At 43.9% G+C, this 21,463-nt stretch overlaps 1 protein-coding gene across 1 annotated transcript in view; it reads right to left on the bottom strand.

Moving 5' to 3' along the window:
- Positions 1 to 74: 74 nt before the first annotated feature.
- The window catches only part of svild (supervillin d), a gene marked incomplete at its 3' end in the record, with an annotated part of 67,458 nt that continues 46,069 nt past the window's right edge, over positions 75 to 21,463 (bottom strand). Inside the window, exons 9-28 of the mRNA XM_080790011.1 lie at positions 16,650 to 16,797; positions 15,496 to 15,567; positions 14,586 to 14,672; positions 13,691 to 13,871; positions 13,235 to 13,407; positions 11,656 to 11,817; positions 10,949 to 11,085; positions 10,537 to 10,684; positions 9,181 to 9,326; positions 8,196 to 8,371; positions 7,161 to 7,296; positions 5,509 to 5,809; positions 4,127 to 4,281; positions 3,834 to 3,936; positions 3,025 to 3,232; positions 2,045 to 2,178; positions 1,532 to 1,687; positions 983 to 1,126; positions 305 to 417; positions 75 to 170 (exon numbers count right to left, since the gene is read on the bottom strand). Coding sequence (XP_080646137.1) covers positions 75 to 170; positions 305 to 417; positions 983 to 1,126; positions 1,532 to 1,687; positions 2,045 to 2,178; positions 3,025 to 3,232; positions 3,834 to 3,936; positions 4,127 to 4,281; positions 5,509 to 5,809; positions 7,161 to 7,296; positions 8,196 to 8,371; positions 9,181 to 9,326; positions 10,537 to 10,684; positions 10,949 to 11,085; positions 11,656 to 11,817; positions 13,235 to 13,407; positions 13,691 to 13,871; positions 14,586 to 14,672; positions 15,496 to 15,567; positions 16,650 to 16,797 — 2,976 coding nt within the window. The remainder of the gene's footprint in view (positions 171 to 304; positions 418 to 982; positions 1,127 to 1,531; positions 1,688 to 2,044; positions 2,179 to 3,024; positions 3,233 to 3,833; positions 3,937 to 4,126; positions 4,282 to 5,508; positions 5,810 to 7,160; positions 7,297 to 8,195; positions 8,372 to 9,180; positions 9,327 to 10,536; positions 10,685 to 10,948; positions 11,086 to 11,655; positions 11,818 to 13,234; positions 13,408 to 13,690; positions 13,872 to 14,585; positions 14,673 to 15,495; positions 15,568 to 16,649; positions 16,798 to 21,463) is intronic.

Raw genomic sequence — 21,463 nt, 5'->3', positions numbered from 1 at the left:
GATGCAGGCCTAATTATTATATTATGTTCAAGTGTGTGTGTGATTCTGATCTGTCATCGCTGCGTGTGTTGACACTACACATACGCAGAAGAACTGGGAGGTGGAGGCACCAGGGGTGCACTGCCCCGGGCGGTGTGGTAATCCAGGAATAAGCAGAGTAAGCATGAACTCTGGTCAATACACATTCAACAAGGTTAATAGTCACATAATAAGAGTGCAGAGAAATGAGTAAAAAGTATTGCCTTGAAGGAATGTGAATTTCCCTTTTATAATGATTTTAAATGGAGAGGAGTGAGTGTCCTACCTGTGTAGTGACGTTAGGGTCTTTCTCCCAGTGGGGGAAGATATTTGTGAAGGTGAGAGGTTCACAGCCTGCTGTGATCAGGTAGGCCTGAGGAGGGCGCCGTGGGTTCTTCTCTGCAAACGACACACAAACACAATCATGTATTAATTAACAATATTTACCCAGGTTTCTATTTAAATACCAATGATGGGCCTCGTTCATGGGAGTGTGTGAGCACAAATCTGTGCTTAACTAAACCCTGCCGTACTGTATGCAAGTTTTATTTAAAGGTTTTATTTATAAAGGTTTGGGATTTATCAATATTTTCTTACTGTAGACCTCATGGTTACATGTGGCTGGGAACGAACAAAGTTGGGAACAAAGTAACAATCTGACTTTGTTCCCAATTGAAGATACTGAAAAGTTAATTCAAAGCATTTGATCAAAACGTCACTATTGTTTTGTGTGTTGGATGATTATGTCTATTCAGCAGTTCACTTTGTATGATATTAGCGCAGGGTTGACATTTTTGCACTAGAAAATATTTTATCTGGTATGGAAATACCATTATTGACAAAGGAGAGGAAGCCTGTACGTCCTCCATATACCGTATATATTATTTGCATTTTTGGTCAACATTATAGCCATGGCAACTTGTTCTTTTACTTCCTTTGAATCAGGACATTTGGGAAGGCTGACCTTTGCAGTACTGCAGTACAGTCTCCATGGCACACTTCCTCTGGTTGTCCCAGCGCATCTTGGCAGAGCCGGTGCACTGGGTGTCGTCAGGCTGCCAGCCGTTCCACAGGTACACCTCCATGCGGTTGTCCAGCAGGAATAATGCTGCCACACGGGATAGGAAGAGGGACTTTAGTTTGATTTGCCTGCTAGGAACCTCGGAAGACACTCGAATGGAGGATATTAGAAAGACATTTGCCATTTTCATTGTGGTTTCTTTCTCGTTATTATAAGTCAGGGGTTTTCAAACATGTTGAGAACCACAAAAGATCTCCCCCCTAATGATGCGACATGTTGTGAGCTTGTGAAGTTATTTCTGCGTGACCCTGAACAGGTTTAAGTGGTTAATTGGACTAACCGATTTAGTTTTTATTTACAAAGAAATCGATTCGAATTGTTGTTTCAATGATATAAAATCAAAGAAACATGCTTCATGATTATTCGATAAATTAAAAATATGTAAATCAATAGAACAGAACACACACACTAAAGAAACAGTAAGAGCAGTACCTGGCTGCTCTGCAGAGTAGAGGTTGTCCTGCAGAAACGGCATGGCCATGACGCCCTCTGTCACCCGGGCTGAACTCAGCTGCTCCTCCGCCTCGAACACCCCAGAGCTGGCACTGAACTTGAAGAGGCGGGGCGTGTAATTGTACTTCCCTGGATCTGCAACCAGAGATTACATTAAAGCATTAGCCGTTCAAGTGCCACTAATGGCTCATAATTTAGTAGTGCTTTGCAAGTATCAGATGCGTTGGTGACAAAGAGGCTAGAGCCACTAAAGTGTGATGAATTGTAATTGTTAGATGGAAGCTCTGACACAACTGTCTTCTGCAAGACACCGAGCCAAAGTCATTCCGGACATGGGCTCTGTGAACGAACGAAATTTCGCGCAAACCGACTGCACGGTTCAGCCAGAACTGCTATTTTTGGCGGAAGGAGAAGGAAAAAAAGAGACAATAACAATAAAGGTCCTTTAAAAATCCCAAACTATTCTAACCTTGGTTAGCAGCACATGCGTACCTTGAAGCATGCAGTCGTAAGCCTTCTTGTCCTGTTGACCTAGACCCTTCCAGAAGTCTGCCGGCTCAGAGCCCTCATCCACCTCCTCCACCTTCAGCCTGCTGCTGGCGCTCAGGCCCAGCTCCGAGGGACACCTGGCACAGGCACGCAAAGTATGCACAACATTGCACATGTTATTGGAGGTCCATCTGCTGACTTGTTAAGTCACCCATCCATACACACAAACACTGACCCACTTACTCATACAGTACATCCACATACAGTATCTATTTAGGACTGGGCAATATAAAGGTAGAGGTAGATATCCTCTGAGATTTGAGATATCGTCGTAATGTTGTCATACTGTATGTGGCATTGGGAAACCTCCAAATCAAATACCAAATGCCTTGTTAGGAGCTTTAACCACTCTGCTATAAGGACATGGAACAGCCTTCCCCCTGCTGGTTGCTGGAGACATTACATCTAGCAGTGTTCACAGCTTCAAGAAGAGGATGACTGTAATCCCACAAAGCTTTCATCCAACATTCACTTTACACATACTGTACGCCTGACTGAGTAGCTGCAGATCATTGATAGGCTCTTTGAATGTTTTTTTTCTCATAGCCTGTATCTATATAAGCTGAATCACTTATTTCACTATCACTATTTCGTACAAAGACAATTTAATTAATAAAAAGACACATTAAAACCGGGAAAGCATCTGTGTAATTTTATATTCAAAAATGGCAGATGTACAAGCTCACATTGCGTCACTTCCTGCCACTCTGCAAGCTTGCTATTTTTAAACATTTTTGAAAAATCTTGAAAGTTTAAGAACTACCGATTTAGAATCCGGTCTTAACAAAAAAAGGATATAGTCACAACATGATATTCTCGTCCCAACATCTATAGAGGCATTTCGTCAAAGTAGCGCGATAGTTGATTTGTGTCCATATCGCTTAGCCCTGATATCTTCACCCACCATTACCCGGGTGCTTTACCTCTGAGTGAGCTTCTCCACAGCCCTGTTGGCGACCTGCCTGGCACTGGCGTGGGCCTTACAACCGTGCCACAGGTACAGCTGGCTCTTGTGGGAGCCGAGCAGCACCAGGCTGGCACGGGACCGTAGGCTGGCACTGTGGCAGTCCACCTCCACCAGAGACGCTTCCACCGCTGCCTCACCGCGGACGCAGAACAATCTCCAGCCTCCTGGAAAAGAAGACGCCATCATGGAAAAGAAGACGCCATCATGGGCAATGATTAGAGGCTTCTGTTCCATTTGCATGCAGCCGTCTGACATGATGAAGGTTACGATGCCAAGATAAGGTAGATTAACGGCAAACAAGAAGGGATCGCACACTCTAGCTCCCTTAAAGTGACCGTTTTACGAAAGCATCCAAACAAGTGAGGTTTCTAGCAATGCTCTTCTTCGGAGAGCGGAATCTTGAAATGTCACTTGCTGTAATACAGTAGACAGTACCTTATTAAAAAGTCACTTTAAGGCAACTACAGTGTATGATACATCTCATTTGCCTTTGTTCTCTTTGTGGTTTGGGACCATCCTTCAAAAGGATTTTGGTTGTGCGCAACTTCTTTTGATCCCATAAGATGTAGATGATTCACGCCCCAAAATAATTCCACCTAATTGAAACAATCCACTTGTTCTGGCCTTAAAGAGTCAAGAACACAGACTCCAAAGGAGAATAATTATTATTGATTTAGGTCGTGAAACAAGTGTTCATTAATCACTTAACCTAAAGGATTATTTTATTCTAATTCTAATTATTTTATTCTATTTTTTTAATTTAACCTGTGTTGTCGGTGTTGTCCTCTCTACTGCCCTTGTGGAGGACCAGGGCTCCCTGGAAGAGCTGGAGGAAGCATGGAGGTTCCTTCCCTTGACTCACTAACACCTGGACAGCAACACACATGTGGAGAAGGAGAAAGGCAAACACCAATTAGCTGCTGACTGATGGATACAAACGGTGTATGAGAATGAGACTGATTTAAACTATTGTAAGACCTCTAAGATGTCATGAAAATATGCAATGCAATAAACACCAACAGAATATTTTACTCACTATGGTATATAGGCACACTCACCTGTGACCCTCTGTGGTTGCCCAATTCCACCGTCATGAGAGCTGATGTTCCCTTCTCACTGACACTGGACTGGTGGCCCTGCCAGAAGAAACAAGCGCTCCTCTCCCTGCCCGGCGTTCCGACACTTAACTCCCCTGGCTTCTGTCGCTTCCCCACTGAGAGAGACCACACCAACACAGCAAGAGTAAATCAATCAATCCAATAGCAGATCTACAAGCTCACACTGCATTGTTGTAGCGCAATTCATTAGATTGAGTTCATCCTGTGGTGCAATCTGTTGCCTGTTTCTAAAAACACAAATGTGGGATATGAAATATTTCCTTTCCCTTTTTACCTCCTTACATGATTTCCTGTTTTTCTTTATATAGAAGTGTATATTTGTACGTCTCTAAATGTTCTGAAAATGGTGGACCCTGTTGTAAACAAGTGTAATGTTTTATCAGTGTGTCGTCCGCAGTAACAGTCTTTGTATTGAGTTGTGCTTTATTTCAATCAGTCAATCATAAACTATTCATCAAATTGATACAGATAATCAATCCAATTCACATTGAATAATCTGTTTAGATGTATCATGTTGTATCATCAGAGATGCTGCATCATCAGAGATGAAGGATCCTAAAAAAGGATATGTGCCATTTACTTGACCAAAACTGGACTGATTGCACTTGTTCCATAATATGAGAAGAAATATTTTGAAATTAAATGTTTCTGACAGCCGAGTATGAATCACTTTCAAGATGTCAGTTTGGGTTCAGAAAGCTCAGTGATGGGCATTTATTTACCATCATTCTGCACTTCATTACCCTCCGGTGAACCGCAGGCCCTGCTGAGCTGCACGCCGACCCACATAACTCGCACAGGGGACATATCACCCCTCAACTATGTCTGCCAGCCATAGTAGCCCAACCCATTGCATCCAGCAGCCAAACCCAGTAGTCACTTTGAGTGGCACGAAAGCCACGGGCGAGACTTAACTGGCAACGTATGTCGGACATTGCTAACCCTAACCCTACCCCTAACCTAACCCTGACCTCACAGGGAAACAATGGGTGAGTCTTAACCGGCCATGTATGTCGGACTCTAAATTACATCATCATCGTTTGCTGTTGGCGCAAAAGTTGTGGCACAAGCAGGATTCAATACCAGGAGGTGTGGGTTGGGAGTCTAATAATTAGCGAGGCCAGCCACTGAGGCCGGTGCTGAGATGGGGCATTCGGTCTGTATTAGAATATGACAACGCCAAACTCATGTAAAAAGAAAGAAACTCCGCCAGAAGCCCCGCCCAATGGGGAAGGGGTAGGGGAGGGAAGGGAGGCATTCCCTCCCCATATTTCTGGCAGAAGGCCTTGACGGGCGATTTCTCCGTTCTGCACACAACTCACCCACGGTGGTGACGGAGTACGTCCAGCGGATGATGTACGCGTCTCCCTCGTGGAGCTGACCCAGACTCTCCTTGGCCAGTGCCTCCTCGCCGTGCTCCTTGATGTGCCAGGCGTCCACCTTCACGGTGCTCAGCTCCGCCTGCCGGCCGTCCTCCGTCCTGACCAATCCGTGGCCTCGCTGGACGTCCACGCCCTCCAGGGCGGTCCTGACGGGCGGCGGCTCGTTGTCCAGCAGTGCCTTGGCGTCGCACGGCCGCAGCTCCAAGTCCAGCGACGACTGGTGGCTGAGGTTGACTGGACTCTGAGCAGCATGCAGACACACGTACAGTGGAGGAGAGAGAGAGAGAGCATTCTTTAGACCTAGAATGTCTAAGCCAACTTGACCATGAGTGTAAAATGAACAAATGCAAGAGTTAGTCGAATGAATCAATGTAATAGATCATTAAAAAAAACATTAGGGCTATCATTTCTTAAACAAATTATAAAACAGGGCTTAAAAAAAGAAAGCATGCTTAGTATTGTGTAAGAGAATTATGCAGCACCCGTGAGAGCAGAAGCAGCTTTTCTCTCTCCCTTTTAATTTTACCCTACCCCTAACCCTTTGGCCATGCTTGGCATCTGCTTATGTCCGGGGACCACCAGTGGTCCTTGAGGGGGTTCCAGGTGGTCCCCAGCTAAATGATGGAAAGTTGGTAACCAAATGGACCCTTGTAGATCTTTAACTATTGAGAGTGTAAAATGAAACATCTGCATGACATAATGTACAAGAATTCTACACAAATGTTGAGTACATAATGGGCCTTGATGTGAAATGGGTTGAAACCCACTGCCTTAAGTCAAGGGTCGTTTTTTTTAGCCCTTCCTCGTGGTTTATCTTTCGCTACTCCCAGCTGTCCCTGACTTTTTCCTCCCCTCTGCAACACTTTACATACCGTACATGCAATTAACGTATGTAATTAATGATGCATTAATGATAAACTCATACATTCATTTATCATGAACTCGTCTGTAATTCCGAGTCGTCACCATTCATTTATGGTGAATTTAACCAAGTGTGATCCTCATTCCACAGTTCCACCTCTATGCCCAGAAGTGCTCATAGGCAGGTAGGAGACTAGTAACGAGGAGGATTGGTCTCTGAACGACCCTCCTTAATGATGACCATGACTTAATGATGAGTTCATGATAAATTAATCATGACTTAATGTATGAGTTCATCATTAATTCATCATGAATTTGCCCCCCTCAAGTATGGCATTAGCCTCTGTATCTGTAACTACTGTGCTGCCACTGGCGACTGACTTTCCCATGGCGTACAGTTCAGGATCAATCAGGATCTATACAGCAGCTGAAACCTCATTATCAGTGTGTAATTAAATATCCAAAAAAGGAAAGTAATTAAATTAATCCATTTTGGGCGGTAACCCCTTTTGGTGTTAGCATTATGTTATGCTTTAGGTATTGAAAAATAGCAGATCTGCTATTTTTGAAAAATCGAAGAACGACTGACATAGCTTTTTCAGAAAACTGTCATATTCAAACAGACATTTTTAGAATCTGATCTCAGGTCAAAATGGGTTAAACAAATGGTGGGTCCATTTCTCTCTTCTCTCTGCGGGAGTTCATATAGGGTTGAGGATTTTAACGAGTACCTTCACTTCCTCAGCCAGGGCCATCTCCTCCTTCTTCCTTTCAGCCCAGTCCAGGAACTTCTCTCTGAACAGCGCCGTCTCATTGTGCTCAGACAGCCTGCCAAACAGAGCCCAGCTGGGTCGACCCTCCCCCTGCCTGAAGATAGCACGCACGCACGCACGCACACACGCACACACGCACACACACACACACACACACACACACACACACACACACACACACACACACACACACAGTCTTAACATCTTTGTGAGGACACCAAAAGCAAATTTCATTCAAATAAATAAATACTAGTCGAACTTAATCCTAAACTCAACCACAACAACACAACTCCAACCTCATTGTAACCTCTTAACCATATTTTCTTAGGGTTAGTCCTAAGAAATAACCCAAACCCTTTTCCGACCTCATGAGGACCAGAAGAATGTGAGAGCTGTAATGACAAACTATTCCCACTAGAGGCCAGCAAATGAACACTTAATAAAAAAACAAGATCAGATGCACATTTCCATAGAGTTTCATACAGTAGATTCTATAAGCAGAAGAAGCACAGCACACCACTCCGTAAAATGTATAGCCTAGCCTAGCCGCACGGTCGTATAGCTGCCAATGCCAGACGTTTAATGTGGACACAGAGAATTAAACCAACATTCTTCAGGGTATGAAGAAGGCAATTGGTATAATTCTGTCCACATGATTAAATGTCTGGCAACGGCATTGGTATCCAAAACACTATGAGCACAAAACACTTTAGAGTACAAACAGTGTCATTATTCAATTAAACACATAACAAAATATAGGCAAATACTTTGTAATTATTATTCAATTATTAAAAAAATAAATATATATATATATAATTAAAAACATAAATAGCAAAAACAAAAGCCCATCTACAAGCTCACAGTGCATAACATAAGCTTGTAGATTGGCGATTCTCACTATTCTTCGTACAATAAAGTGCGCAGGCCTTAAGCGGGCACTACAGATACAGTTATGTCCTGCCTCGTAGAGAGCGGGCATTATTTGGGACTCACCGCGGGACGTCGTCATTGGTGACCGAGGCGTCCAGGGGGTTGACCCTGCAGTCGCTGTAGTCGTAGCTGCCGCCGTACAGCTGCTTGCCCAGCTTGACCGCCACCTTTCTGTCACTCAGTGGCACGTCTTTCCCGTGCCACACGTACACCTCGCCGCCGAAGTCAAACACCAGCACCTGGGGAGGGGAGGGGGGAGAGGAGCGGGCCTGCAGTGTTGGTTTCGTTGACTAAAACTATGACGAAAAAAGTCTGTCGACTATCTTTTTCGCTGATGAAAATTAAATGGAAACTAAATGAAAACTAACTTCGTTTTACTGACAATTTAGTCAACAATTAAAAACTTGACAAAAAATGTTAGGGCGCGACTAGTGGAGTAGTGAGACCCAGTTTTATGTGGGGTGCATACTTAGTTTAGACTAGTCATTGGTTAGACATGGGTTAAGGTTAGGTTAGGTTTAGGTGTGCTGCCCCGTGGGAGGTTAGGTTTAGGGTGAGGGTTTGAGATAGGTTGTAGTTGTAGGACTGATGACTGGTCTAACCAAATGATTAGTCTAAACTAAGTACTGTCTAAACTACTAAGTACTGCACCCGTTTTATGTGGGTTGCATTCTGAAAATAGCAGATCTACAAGCTCACGTGTTGTGAGCTTGTAGATCGGCTATTTTCAGCATGCAACCAAGTGTAAAGTCAGCCATTACCATGCCATCAACCGGTCTGGCCCCCGCAGACCGGTCTGGCCCCCCCCAAGCACTGTGTGGCCGTTTTGCAGAAGCTGATTGGCTCTTTTTGTTAATTTGGAAGAAAAACTCTCTCTCGCTGTTAACAACACCACCAGCGTGTGTCCAAATGGAATTTGGTTCCATTTGTACTCTCTCAGAGTTAAATAAGCACTGAGGTATAGATGGTATCTGTGGCCTAATTGCCTGGCCAAACTGGGGGTTTCTAGAAGAAGAAAAAAGAAGTAGAGGCGTAGTAGAGGCGTTACCTCTTTGGAGTTGAGCAAGGAGACACTGGGAATGGCGGCCCAGGCGTCCTGGTGAGGGACCAGCTTGTCTCCCAGGAGTCTGTAGACGCCGATGGAGTCCAACACGCCGCTCTCATACAGCTCATCCTCCTCTGGCTCCCCGGCCCCTGATATACACAGAGGTTAAAACATGTAAAGGTATTGTACAGGATATTCATAAAACAAAACCTTTTGTTTTAGATAGTAATCATCAGTAACATGGGTCTGGCGGTCTCTCCAGCTCGGGTACAGGCTTTAGTTCCGACATATTGGTCCGACTGTCATTAGACCGACAACCTACCACAAGCCCTAACCTAACCATAACCGCAAGCACGGGAGAAGTGCATGTCCGACCGCTGTTTCCGCATGTCGGACCTTTGGTGTGTCGGATCTGCGTGTGCAACCCTCCAGCTTTCAGTGGGGATGTTCAGCCAATCAGGAGAGAATGTATAAATGTTATAGTGTTCCAGTTCCAACATTGTCCGCTCATTTCTTTGTATCATCGCAAAGAAATTAGTAATTTCACTTCTCTGCTGCTGTATTATTTCTCTCTCCTGATTGGATAAAATTGGTGTCTCCGATCGGAAAAAATGCATTTTATGTTTACTAAAAGAGCTGGAGAGATGGAGACTAGAGACCCATGTTACTGAACAAACACTCACAACAATGATTGCTATCACAAAATAGAGCGTTTTAGCACTTATGTTAACCGACAACAAAATCACGTACTGCGCCTATAAAAATGAGAAAGGAGGAATAATCAGACAAGAGGGACTTTAAGTGAATGGAAATGAACGTGCTCATGGATTGTGCAAGATAGCTCTAAAAGAGCTAGAGGGGCCGCTAGAGAGTGAGATAAATGTTCTATACGTATGGGTCTGTGTCTGTTTATAGCGTTATATGTGCCATATACAATAAAAGGTTCTTTGGGTGGTCCATATGTGTTTAAGTGATGATGCGATCCACATATGGTGTGTGACATGGGCTACACCCGTAATGGGACTGCACCACCACTCTATGGCAATATATCTGTCAAATTGTGTGGATTCCAATAACCTGAACTATGTGTGTGTGTGTGTGTGTGTGTGTTCATTCGTGCGTGCGTGCGCATGAGACATTTTTTACACCTACCATCTACGCCAGGCTCCAGCTATCATAAATTCAGATATCCTGGCTTAACGTATTAACATTTCTCAGTCAAACCTCAAAGAATAATATTCTGCAAACATAGCGTGTTAGTATTCCACTGGAATACTACTTGGAATCCATTGGAATTAAACAAAAAGATAATAAACAGAAGGCTCTGATTCAAAACAACAGATATGAATGTGTCAGTACCGCTATACTGGGTCTTTCCTCCCAGCAGAGTCCAGAACTCTTTGGCCCATCTGCTGTCTGTGTTGATGCCCTCTTCCAGGACAGTCACTTGGGGTGCTTTACAACCCATGTCCCTCTTCGCCTGCACAAATGATGCCATCTCTGACGCCTGGAGACAGAGACACAGACACAGAGTAGACACAGACAAACACACAGCATGAACTTTGATCCCAGATATTGTTGGCCTTTTTTATGATAACAGTTCTGATACAGAATATATAGGCCTATATAAAAAAAAGAGGTCCTTACACAGTCCTTTCGAGTGTGTGTGCAAATGCAAATGTATTTTTTCAAACCGAGTGATCTTGTGTCAAGATACATCACACACACTGCCCACCCAGTGTGCATAGACGGTTAGGGTGAAAAAACGCACCTTGGCTTTCTCGATGACGTTGGCAAACTCGCCACTCCACATGAAGCACTGTTTGGGAGTGATGAGCAGGAAGCAGTCGCCGCTGTTGAGAGAGTGGGCCGTGGGCTCCACCAGCCGCACCTGGACGTGCCTTCGACCTGCACGCCACACAGACACACACAGACACACACACACACACACACACACACACACACACACTGTGAGAACACAGCTACTGTACACACTTCAGTGATCCACAATTCCACATGTCCACAGGCGTTGACAAATATCATTAGTCAGAATAGTCACAGATAGGGAATTGCCAAGAAAAGGCCCTGGGAAATATTTTGAAACGAACACATGCAAAAAAGTATATCAAGCCTTTAAGCCCAGTACATGCTCCTTCCAACGTCCGGAAAGGGGAAGGAGCGTGAGATTTTTTTAATTTACCATGGTGATGTTTGCTGAGAACTAATTATCTTTTTCAGGAACGCCCTGCTTCTGAGACTGAGGGCTCAGTGCCTTGCTCAAGGGCACTTCAGTATGTACTGATTGATTTAATACTTTCGAAAAGGTCGAAAAGGATTAACACAAGAAGGTCCTTGCAGACTTGTTTCCATTGAGGTCCTACATACAGTATGTATTGGCCTTTAGAAGCCCAGTTTTCTCAGTTACTGACTTCATCATTGATACCATCATACATAATGTCCACTCTCTCTCTCTCTGACCTTTGATGCGGATGAGCATGAGCTTGTTGAAGGGCAGGGTGCTGTTGTTGGTCACAACTTCAGTGGACTTCACGCTGCGCAGGTTCACCTTGCGGAAGTTCTCCTTGCTGGCCAGGCCGGCCAAGGCCACGTCGGCTAAGTTGGACTTGGAGTGCTTTGCCACTGCATAAGATAGAAGACAGAGTCCTTATAAGACCAAACCTTTTCAGCCCAGACACAACAACGTAGTGCCTCCCCAGGACCCGAACGTACATATGGGTCCTGACCCAGTGTAGTGCCTCCCCAGGACCCGAACGTACATATGGGTCCTGACCCAGTGTAGTGCCTCCCCAGGACCCGAACGTACATATGGGTCCTGACCCAGTGTAGTGCCTCCCCAGGACCCCAACGTACATGTGGGTCCTGACCCAGTGTTTAGTGCCTCCCCAGGACCCGAACGTACATGTGGGTCCTGACCCAGTGTTTCGTTATCAGCTAATAGAGGGTGAATCCACACCTGAGAATGATTCATCACATGCTGTTACATAAACACCATAGTGCTCTGACTTATAAGCCCTTTCTTTTGGGGTCATTCATAGAATTGTGTTTGTCGCTATAGCTAATAATGTAAGATTCTACTGTGAGAAAGTGTGAGAGAGCAAGCATATAAATAAGCCTAGTACTGTAGATAAGGAGTGAAAGGGAAGTGGTTTTAATTTCTTCTTTCATGTGAGTAATTTCTAGTTGTCATTTCCTGTTGTTGTAAGCCTCTGCGGTACCACTCAGGTCAGAATGTCTTTTCGACGCAACGAGAACTGAGTCAAAAAGGAATAATTACGTATCCGTCATACACAAGATTAAATTCTTTGTCGAGTGATTCCTCTCAATGATCATACGTCTTTGCCAGATAACGGCAGGCTATTGCCAAGATTTCTGGAGCCTGTGTCAGTCGAATGGTTCTTTGGGACGGTGGTTCGAAATCTAAGGTCACACGAAATCTAAGGTCACATGAGAACGTTCAAAAAGAAAGCTAAGCAATGTAACTCTTCTCCCTTCTTCTGGCTGTGGAATGCACTTCCAAGTTCCCATTGCAATCAGAACTGCAGACTCACTCCCAATCTTCCGCCGTAGTCTGAAAACCCACCTCTTCAGACTCCATCTTAGCCCGTAGCATTTGCCCTAGCCTCGACAACTTTACAGGCGTATGCAAAGGCTCAACTTATGTAACTTAGACACTCTATAGTATATATGCATACTTGCATAGTTTCATTCATATTATATTCCACTGTTAGGTTCTTAGCTTACGTATGATTAATGATGACGTTTTGATGATGTATTACCATGTTTTTGTTACTGTGAATCGCTCTGGATTAAGAGCGTCTGCTAAATGCCTAAATTGTAAATTGATGATGAGCCATTATGCATTGAAGAACAAGAGCTTTATTCAAACTCCAGTCATACTGAGATCAATTGGAATCAGTGAGGTTTAGATTGACCCCCCCCCAGCACGGCCAAGGCCGATGGCTACAGTATTATAATGAAGTTGAATAGAATTTGATGATGTGAGTGTGATCGGAAGGTCACACGAGGAAGTACTTACTCCTCTCCACTTGTATCCTCTTGGTCTCCACGCTGGCCACGTTGAGTCTCTGTTCGGTGTAGACCTGGCGGATGTCGTTGCGGGCGGCCAAGGCCCTCAGGGGGTTCCTGGAGCCCTGGTTCCTCCTGGCCGGACGCACAGCTCGCTTGTGCTCCGTTACAGCGGAGGTCAGCCTGAACCGCGAGAGCGCACACACACACACACACACACACACACACACTCATTAACATGTTGGGGTATCTGTTTAATTGTTATCATTAATGGGGTATTGGGGGTGTTTTTGAATTATTATCATAAACCTACACTAGGATATTTCACTTCAAATTAAATCAACACAACAATTTTAAAATAAATTATGGAAAAATCGCGTCCCATCGTTTGTTTCATTTGAAAGTGAAATAACCCTATAACCTACATTGTGGTATGTATGCATTTGAATGATCATCATGAACCTACATGGGGGTACCAGGTGCAATCTGGCCCAGGTCCTCCTCTGTCATAGTGATACTGGAGTTGAGTGCCGTGGGGGAGATGGCCTTGTAGAAGCTGCCGAACGTCTCCTCGTCATCCAGGGTCATGACCTCCTTCTCCGTCTCTGCCATCACCTCGATGGTGGACGTCCTGCTGGAACTCACGCCTGACCCGCCGCCGGAGGAAAGGCAGGAAACAGGAAGAGTCACTGAGAATGCCTTTGAAGATGTGCGATTTCATACCGTAATGTTTTAACCTCTTAAAACCCCAGCATCCGTATTCTGGACGCTCACAGAAAATAGCAGATGTACAAGCTCACAATGCATCACATTGTGAGCTGTAGATCTGCTATTTTCTGCGAAGATATTTAATGTACAACGGAAACAGAAACTGGGATAGAGCCCAGAGGGACTCCGGTTAACCAAGAATAGGGTTTCAGTGGCTAATCAGGGTTATGCCGATTCAAAGTCACACAGTATAGTGTATTAACACATACAGTGTATGTGTTAATACACTATACTGTGTGACTTTGATTGTGTATGTCATACACCATGATATTCAATGAATGACACCATGTCGGGGGAAAAATATATATAAAGTTGAATATATTATATACAGTAAAGTGGCATATCCATTGGCTAGAGTGTTTGATGCTGTAATACCAAGTAAATGTCTTTATTCACATGCATTATTAATCACTAATATTCACTCAAATTGACTATAATTTCTGCACGGCGAATACAGGAAATTGAACTTTGGAACGAGGTTACATTATGGATGTGAAAGCCAAAAGTGGAAGTAACATTGAGTTCACCACTATAATGTCCTTTCACTGGCAGTGATTTCAAAACGACAAGCAGCCAGAGGAGTAATACAGTACCTTTATTATGGAGTTTGTCCAGGAAGGACTCAAGCTTGTCCAGCCTTTTATCCCCTTCCACCTTCACATCACTTCTCGTGGAGATCTCTGTCCAAGCAAGAACCAGGCAACAATGTGTTAATGTTAATGTTTCAATCTGGGATCCCTTTTTTGGGCATGCCATTATTGGCATGTGTTTTTTTTCACACATTTGAGCAATTTGTAAATCTGCAAGCTTGCATTACATTGTGAGCTTGTAGATTTGCTTTTTTATTTAAGCCTTTATTTGACTACAGTGACAGTGGAGAGAGTATGGAAATGACAAAACAGCAAAATGATCCGACCGGCCTTCCTGGCCTCGCTTGTTCAGGGCAAAACATTTGACTATCTCAATTAGTATTTTTACATTTTGGAAAATACAAAATAGTTTTTTATTTTATTGATAGTATCAAGTGAAGATGGACATGAAAGAGGGAGAGAGAATCCTGGCTCCTCCTGTCTACATGTCGAAGTGTCCTTGGGCAAGACACTGAACCCCAAATTGCTCCCGATGTGCTGGTTGGTACCTTGCATGGCTTCCGCCCGCAATCGGTGTATGAATGTGTGTGTGAATGGGTGAATGTAATGCACAATCTATGTAAAGCGCCTTGGATAAAGGCGCTATATAAATGCACCATTTACCATTTACCAAAAGGGGAGAGACATGCAGTAGGTCGTCATGAACGGGACTCTAACACGCAACACGCTGTCAGGCATGCGCCTGGACCACTTGGCCAGTGGGCGCCTCACAAAATAGGCTTAAGTAGTTATGTAAATTACTACTTGTAGATCAGCTATTTTCAAAATAGTAATGAAAAAGGACGAGTTTTGGACATACAAGGTTTCCACCTGACAGCAACGATGTGTATTTATTTCCAACAATTATCTGTACCTTCTTGTGGCTTTACAGGTGTAGCAGAAGACTTCTTGAGGTGGATGAGAGGAGACTCATCTGAAACCAGCCCTGGTGGAACACAACAACATCATCACGTCACTCTGAGACGTTACATCATTGGGCCCAGAGTTAGGCCCGTATACATCGGCACAGGTGAATTCTGCCATTCTTTGTTTGCTCTTAGGATTAGCGTACACCGACCAACAATAAACTTCCACGGCACTGACAAAGTACAAAAGATACATAGATTCATACTGATGTTCTTTCATTGGCTGACGATGTGTCATATAATTATAGCCTTTGGGGTATTTTACATCAGTGTACATTTGCTCATTGTGAAATTTGTCTGCAGAACAGGACACTTCCAACACACAGACTGTGCAGACTGTTAGGTTGGACTGGGGTCAGTTAGGATTCCCAGATGTCCTCTCTATGCCCACTCAGCTATGGCCACCATGTCCTGTAATTGAGTCTGTAATTTGCAATAATTTGACAAAGATCTGCGGATTTCTGCACATTCCTGTTGTATGATATTATGACTCACTATCTACCACATAGTGTTGTGTAGTTTCAATGTCCACAGGACTACAAAGACCATTGCAAGGATGTAGTCATTAGTTGTAAACGTAAGCACTTCTAGAGTAGTGGTTCCCAAACGTTTTAGCCCGTGACCCAAAACAGAAATTAAACATTCTCCCGGGACCAGTGAAAATAGCAGATCTACAAGCTCACAACGCACCACTCTGCTTCGCGCTTCGTTGTGAGCTTGTACTGTAGATCTGCAATTTTCACTACTAAACATTTGTTTTCTAATCTAATTCATGGAATTTTAGATTTTTCCTTTCTTTCTTCCTGAAATGATTGAACTTTTTCATGAATGTTTTTTGTAAATATTTTGAATGAAATAATTAAAAACGTAATGTAGGAAACAAAAAACAAGGGAACCATACAAATGTTTCTGCGACCCACACATGGGTCCCGACCCACTGTTTGGGCACCAGTGCTCTAGAGTAGACCACATCACTGGTCCATGTTGAATAGAACACACTAATGCACAGATAATGTATCGGAAGATGCAGAGTGAGATGGTTACATCATGGTTCATCAGAGAGAGAGAGAGAGAGAGAGAGAGAGAGTTACTGTTGCTCTACCTCTCTTGGCCATGCGTCCAGCTACAGTGAACTGAGTGGAGTCATTAGCGGCTCCTTTCCCTCTGCTCTTCCACGCCTCTTCCTTCTCCTGCAGGACCTTCATCCTGTCTGCCAGCGACGTCTTGGTCTCCACATCAGAGCTGGACTTCTGACACACCCAACACAACATGACACCAATTACTCTTACTGGCATTGTCATTGTCAAACTACAACGCTACAATCCTGGATTTATTTTAAAGGGATACTCTTTGTGTCTCCATAGGGTACCACTGCAGCTCATCAAATGTATTGGCTTAGGAATGTGCCAAAAACAAAACAAATGTCAATTAATTCAAGTCTAGATGGGTTGAGTAATCGGTCGAAAAAAGTTACTTTAATGAATAAAACATCATTTTAACCAATCTGTATGGCCGCGTGTGCCAACACAATGAAACTAGCACATCTGCAGTGTTTGGTGGTGGTCTCCCTACTCTTCCATTGAGAAATATAGACCCTCACCCTGGTGGTGCCTGGGTACTAGGGCACCTACTGGTTGGATGTCAGTGAAGTAAATGTAAGCATATTATGCACCAGACATGCATTATTAGATTATTATTCAGCATAGTATATAGGTCTTAAGTGGTTAAACAAGTGGTTAAATAAAGCAAAATGAATAAATGCAGTCAGTAATGGGCCATCCACAACCATTTTTTTTACCACTTTCCATTTTATTCATTGAGCGATAGAGAGCGTGGACAAACACAAAACAAAGACTCCCGTCTGCTGGGACTGAAGGACGGAAAATGTAATGTAGCAACATGACAAAGATCTGCTGATTTGTGCACATGTACTGTATATAAACGCTGCATGCCCTGAGAGAAAAACCACACACTGTGTTTCATCAGTCAAAACTCATTCTTACGATCAAAAACATGATCAACTTTGGGTCTCGGTAGAAAAACAGAGAGAGAAAGAGAAAATAAAAGACCCCAAAACATAACTGTGGACTTGGTTCATCCATCAAACACGTGTCTGTGGCGATTTTTCACAGTGATTTACTCCGCCTGATGTTTCTGCACCTGAATTCCACCATTAAAAATGAATTACCATGGCTGTACTCCGGAGGCCCCCGGTTCCCACTGCAGCCCAGGAGCACTTTCACAGTTATTAATGATATATTCCACTGTTAAATGTCCACGACGTGTTTTTACTGGCCCTGGGATGTATTTACAGCGGCTGCCATCGTTTACTCTTTCGCCAACGACAAAGCTATTCATCTGATCTACCAGGCCTGCCGATTCCTGAACCAGACAGCCTGGACGCAAGCAGCAACCACAGTAGAGGAGACAAATATGCCTTCTGTTGTTTGATTAATGGGGAATATAATGACACATTTTGCTCAATCAAACCATGTCGCTAATTATCTCGGCTGAGATATATAAAACACATGGCTCCGCCACGGCGAACAAATGAAACAATGGGGAAGAAGTGGTGAAGAAACAGTTGTATAAGCTTCATTTCATATTACAAATAACAGATGTTCAAGCTAACACGCTAGGTAACTTGTGTCGCGCCGCAACACGTTGTCAGCTCATCAACTAGTTTCGCTCATTCTGAAGTGGTTAACGTGAATCACAAAGGATACGGGTAAAGATAATAAGATACATAAATCCCTGGCACAAAACATTTTAAGATGGGGGGTCCGCGGCCAAATACATGGCACATTTTGCAGGGGGTCCTTGCTCCTTGGCACAAAAAAGTTTGAGAAGCCCTGATTTAGAAGGCATGTGTAGAATCGGCCTAAGGTCTTAATGGGTAAAGGGAGCAGGACAGCCATGTGATGGATGGGTGTGATGGGGGCCTGCTCCTCAGAAGCACTCATCAAAGTGGCTGAGAGACTGTTGATCTGGGGAGGTCTGCTCACTCTCACGTAGTGCTCAGGGCTCTGAAGAGGCAGCGTAAACAGTCAAAGATGTCAGCGAGCGGCGTGACAGAGGCCACAGCGATGGATTACGTGATGAATCCACAGCTGAAGCCACGATGTCAACGCGGATTGAGAACAGCAGTGATGAGGCGTGACAACAGTAAGCTCTCTGCCATTAAAGTGGTTTTACTAAACACAATTAGGGTCACTTTTCATGATTAGTAACAGGTCTTGGCTTCATAAAAAAAAAAAATGCTGACGTCTTCTAGAGACTCAATAAATATAATATTTTTAGTAATTCATGTAGACCTGTCCATTAGGCTTTTTTCATATATAACGGTAACCTAAACGTTATAATGAAAACAAAAGATATAGAAAATGTTCTCTGTAGAGGACCGTAGGAAAACATTAACTCCAAGTTAACACATGAATAACTATTACTTTTCAGGATTCCAATTCCAAAAGATGCACCACATTTTGAGTAGCATGCTACTTTTGTCTGTCACAGTAGTATGATGAAGTAGGCCGTATCATGGCATTCATTTACGAAAAGAACATGTCCAAAGTCATAATCACAAGTCAAATGTCTGAGATTTTGTGAATATAATTTATCTATTGCGTCAACTGGCCCCAAAAAGTGTTGTTAAAAAGAGAATTCCCGACTTTCCCGAAGTTTGATCCCTGCACGGCTGCACCAACAACCGATGTATCCATTTATAGTAACCACTGCCTAATCAGAATTCATTGCATGTTACTTACTCGTGATGAAATTCTCAACTAAATGCAATTCACCGTACACACAAACGTGCATGCATTACATGAAATGGAGGCCCCTGTACTGTATACTGTACATACAGTAGCAGTACTAGATGCTGTTGGAGATATGCCTCTGCTCCATGACTGGATTCTTTCAGTTTAACTCTGAGCTTCAATAATGGTCATAATAGGTCTGAGGAATCTTAAGTGCTGGTTTGACCATATATGAATGCAAGAACATGCAGAAGTGTGCAAACAGTATATAGACCTACATTATGCTTCCACTGTTTCTCTTCACTGTCACACACACACACACACACACACACACACACACACACACACACACACACACACACACACACACACACACACACACAAATAGCATAGTACACAGTGGCATAACAGACTGCAGGGCAGCCGCACTGAGTGGTGTGTGTTTTCAGTCCCATCAAAAATAAATGAACACACAGCAGTACAGTTGGAGTGTCCATTATCGTGCCACTATCTCTAAGGCACACACACTCACAAACACTGCCAAGCCCCCCCGTTAAAGCCAGAAGCTCAGCTCTGCTGAAGCTCAGCTCTGGCTATAACGAGTCTGGAGTCTATCAGAGAGGGGAAATACCTTGGCCTGACAGGACCCAAGAGACAAGAGAGGAGAGGAGCGCAGAGCCGAGGCACTGGGCCTCAAAACGCCCACAGGAAACCACTTTACTCTGCCCTGCTTCACTACAGGCAGCGCCGCGGGCCAAACCACAGACACAGATATCTACCATACAACCACAATCGTGTAATGAAAAGCAAATAGTGTTGTCAACGCCGAGGTGTCCGTGGGTTCGGGACGAGAGTGATCACAGCTCGGATACAGAGAAAGACAGAAAAAAAGAGCTCATGTCAAGGAGGACCATGCGAAAAGGTATATATATATATATACATGCAAGACACATTTACTTACAGTGCACATGCAGGCACGCGCACACACTCACCTGAAGAGACTAGCATAGGTTGACGGGTGGGTGGCAAAGTCAAAAGGGTATATAAGGTAGAGCCTGGAGGTGAAGGCTGGAGAGGAAAGGAAGGAAACTGGGGGGAAAAGAGGAGGAAGGGCGAGGTAGGGCTGGAGAGGAAAAGAGGAGAGGAGGGCAGCTTAGAGATCCATCCTAGAGAGTCCCAGCTAGAGTAAAGAGAGTTTCCAGCATGGGTAGATCAAAGAAGCAATGAGGGGGTCATTTGAAACCTATACTGCAATATCCTTACGTGTTAAATTAATACTGAAGATTTGACTATCTAGGTCAGACTACTAAAAGGGAAAGACCAGATTTTGACCATCCAAAACAGAAACGGTGTGTCTGTACTCACACTTGTGACCATAATGCGCTTACTACAGCGAGGTGATTGGAAACCCCAGTAGTCATGATGCAAGCGCAAAATGGCTGCTGTGCGAACTGATTAACGGAAACAATGGGCAACGCCTAATTACAACGTATGTTCTGTAGGAATATGTAAGGGTTGGGAAACAAATAAGAACATGCATTATTATGAGTACGACATTTGCTCTACCACAGAAAGAACTCTTGAACATGAACGGGCAGATGATACCGCAAACTGTGCCTTTAAAAATAGCAAGAGTCCTCTGGCACACATCACCATTACCCTGTGTATATGCCCCCCACCACCCACCCACCCGTAAGTGCATTCATTATCTCCAAGACATTTCCCGGGAAGCAACACACTAGGGACATAATTTTCAACCAGCCTTCTCAAGTTGTGATGGCTGACAGTGCCCAAAGGGGACCTGCAGGCCAGGACAACAATTGGTTCTCATGGCTTACAGGGGGATTGTGAATAATAGCAATGAGGTCACCGTTATTGTACTCAGGCCAAAAAAATTATGAAAAAAGGAATAGGCATGGACTGTGAACAGCACCGTGGACTGAACAGCACCGTGGACTGAACAGCACCATGGACAGATGTCAGGCACATGACTCTCATACCTGAAGCATGACCTGCACATGTTCAGTGAACGACATTGGTTTTTTTTGCCTGTGCGGCGAGAGCCTTTGACGTAAAGTGTGTGGTAAAGCTTCAGGTTGCCAGTAAAAACAAAAAAAGTGACGGCTTATTATAAACAGCTGTCGCTCAAAAGGAAAAACGC

Source organism: Protomyctophum bolini (genome assembly GCF_963924005.1).
Source record: "Protomyctophum bolini genome assembly, chromosome: 18".
NCBI lineage: Eukaryota > Metazoa > Chordata > Actinopteri > Myctophiformes > Myctophidae > Protomyctophum > Protomyctophum bolini.
This window is presented reverse-complemented; position numbering and strand designations above follow the sequence as displayed.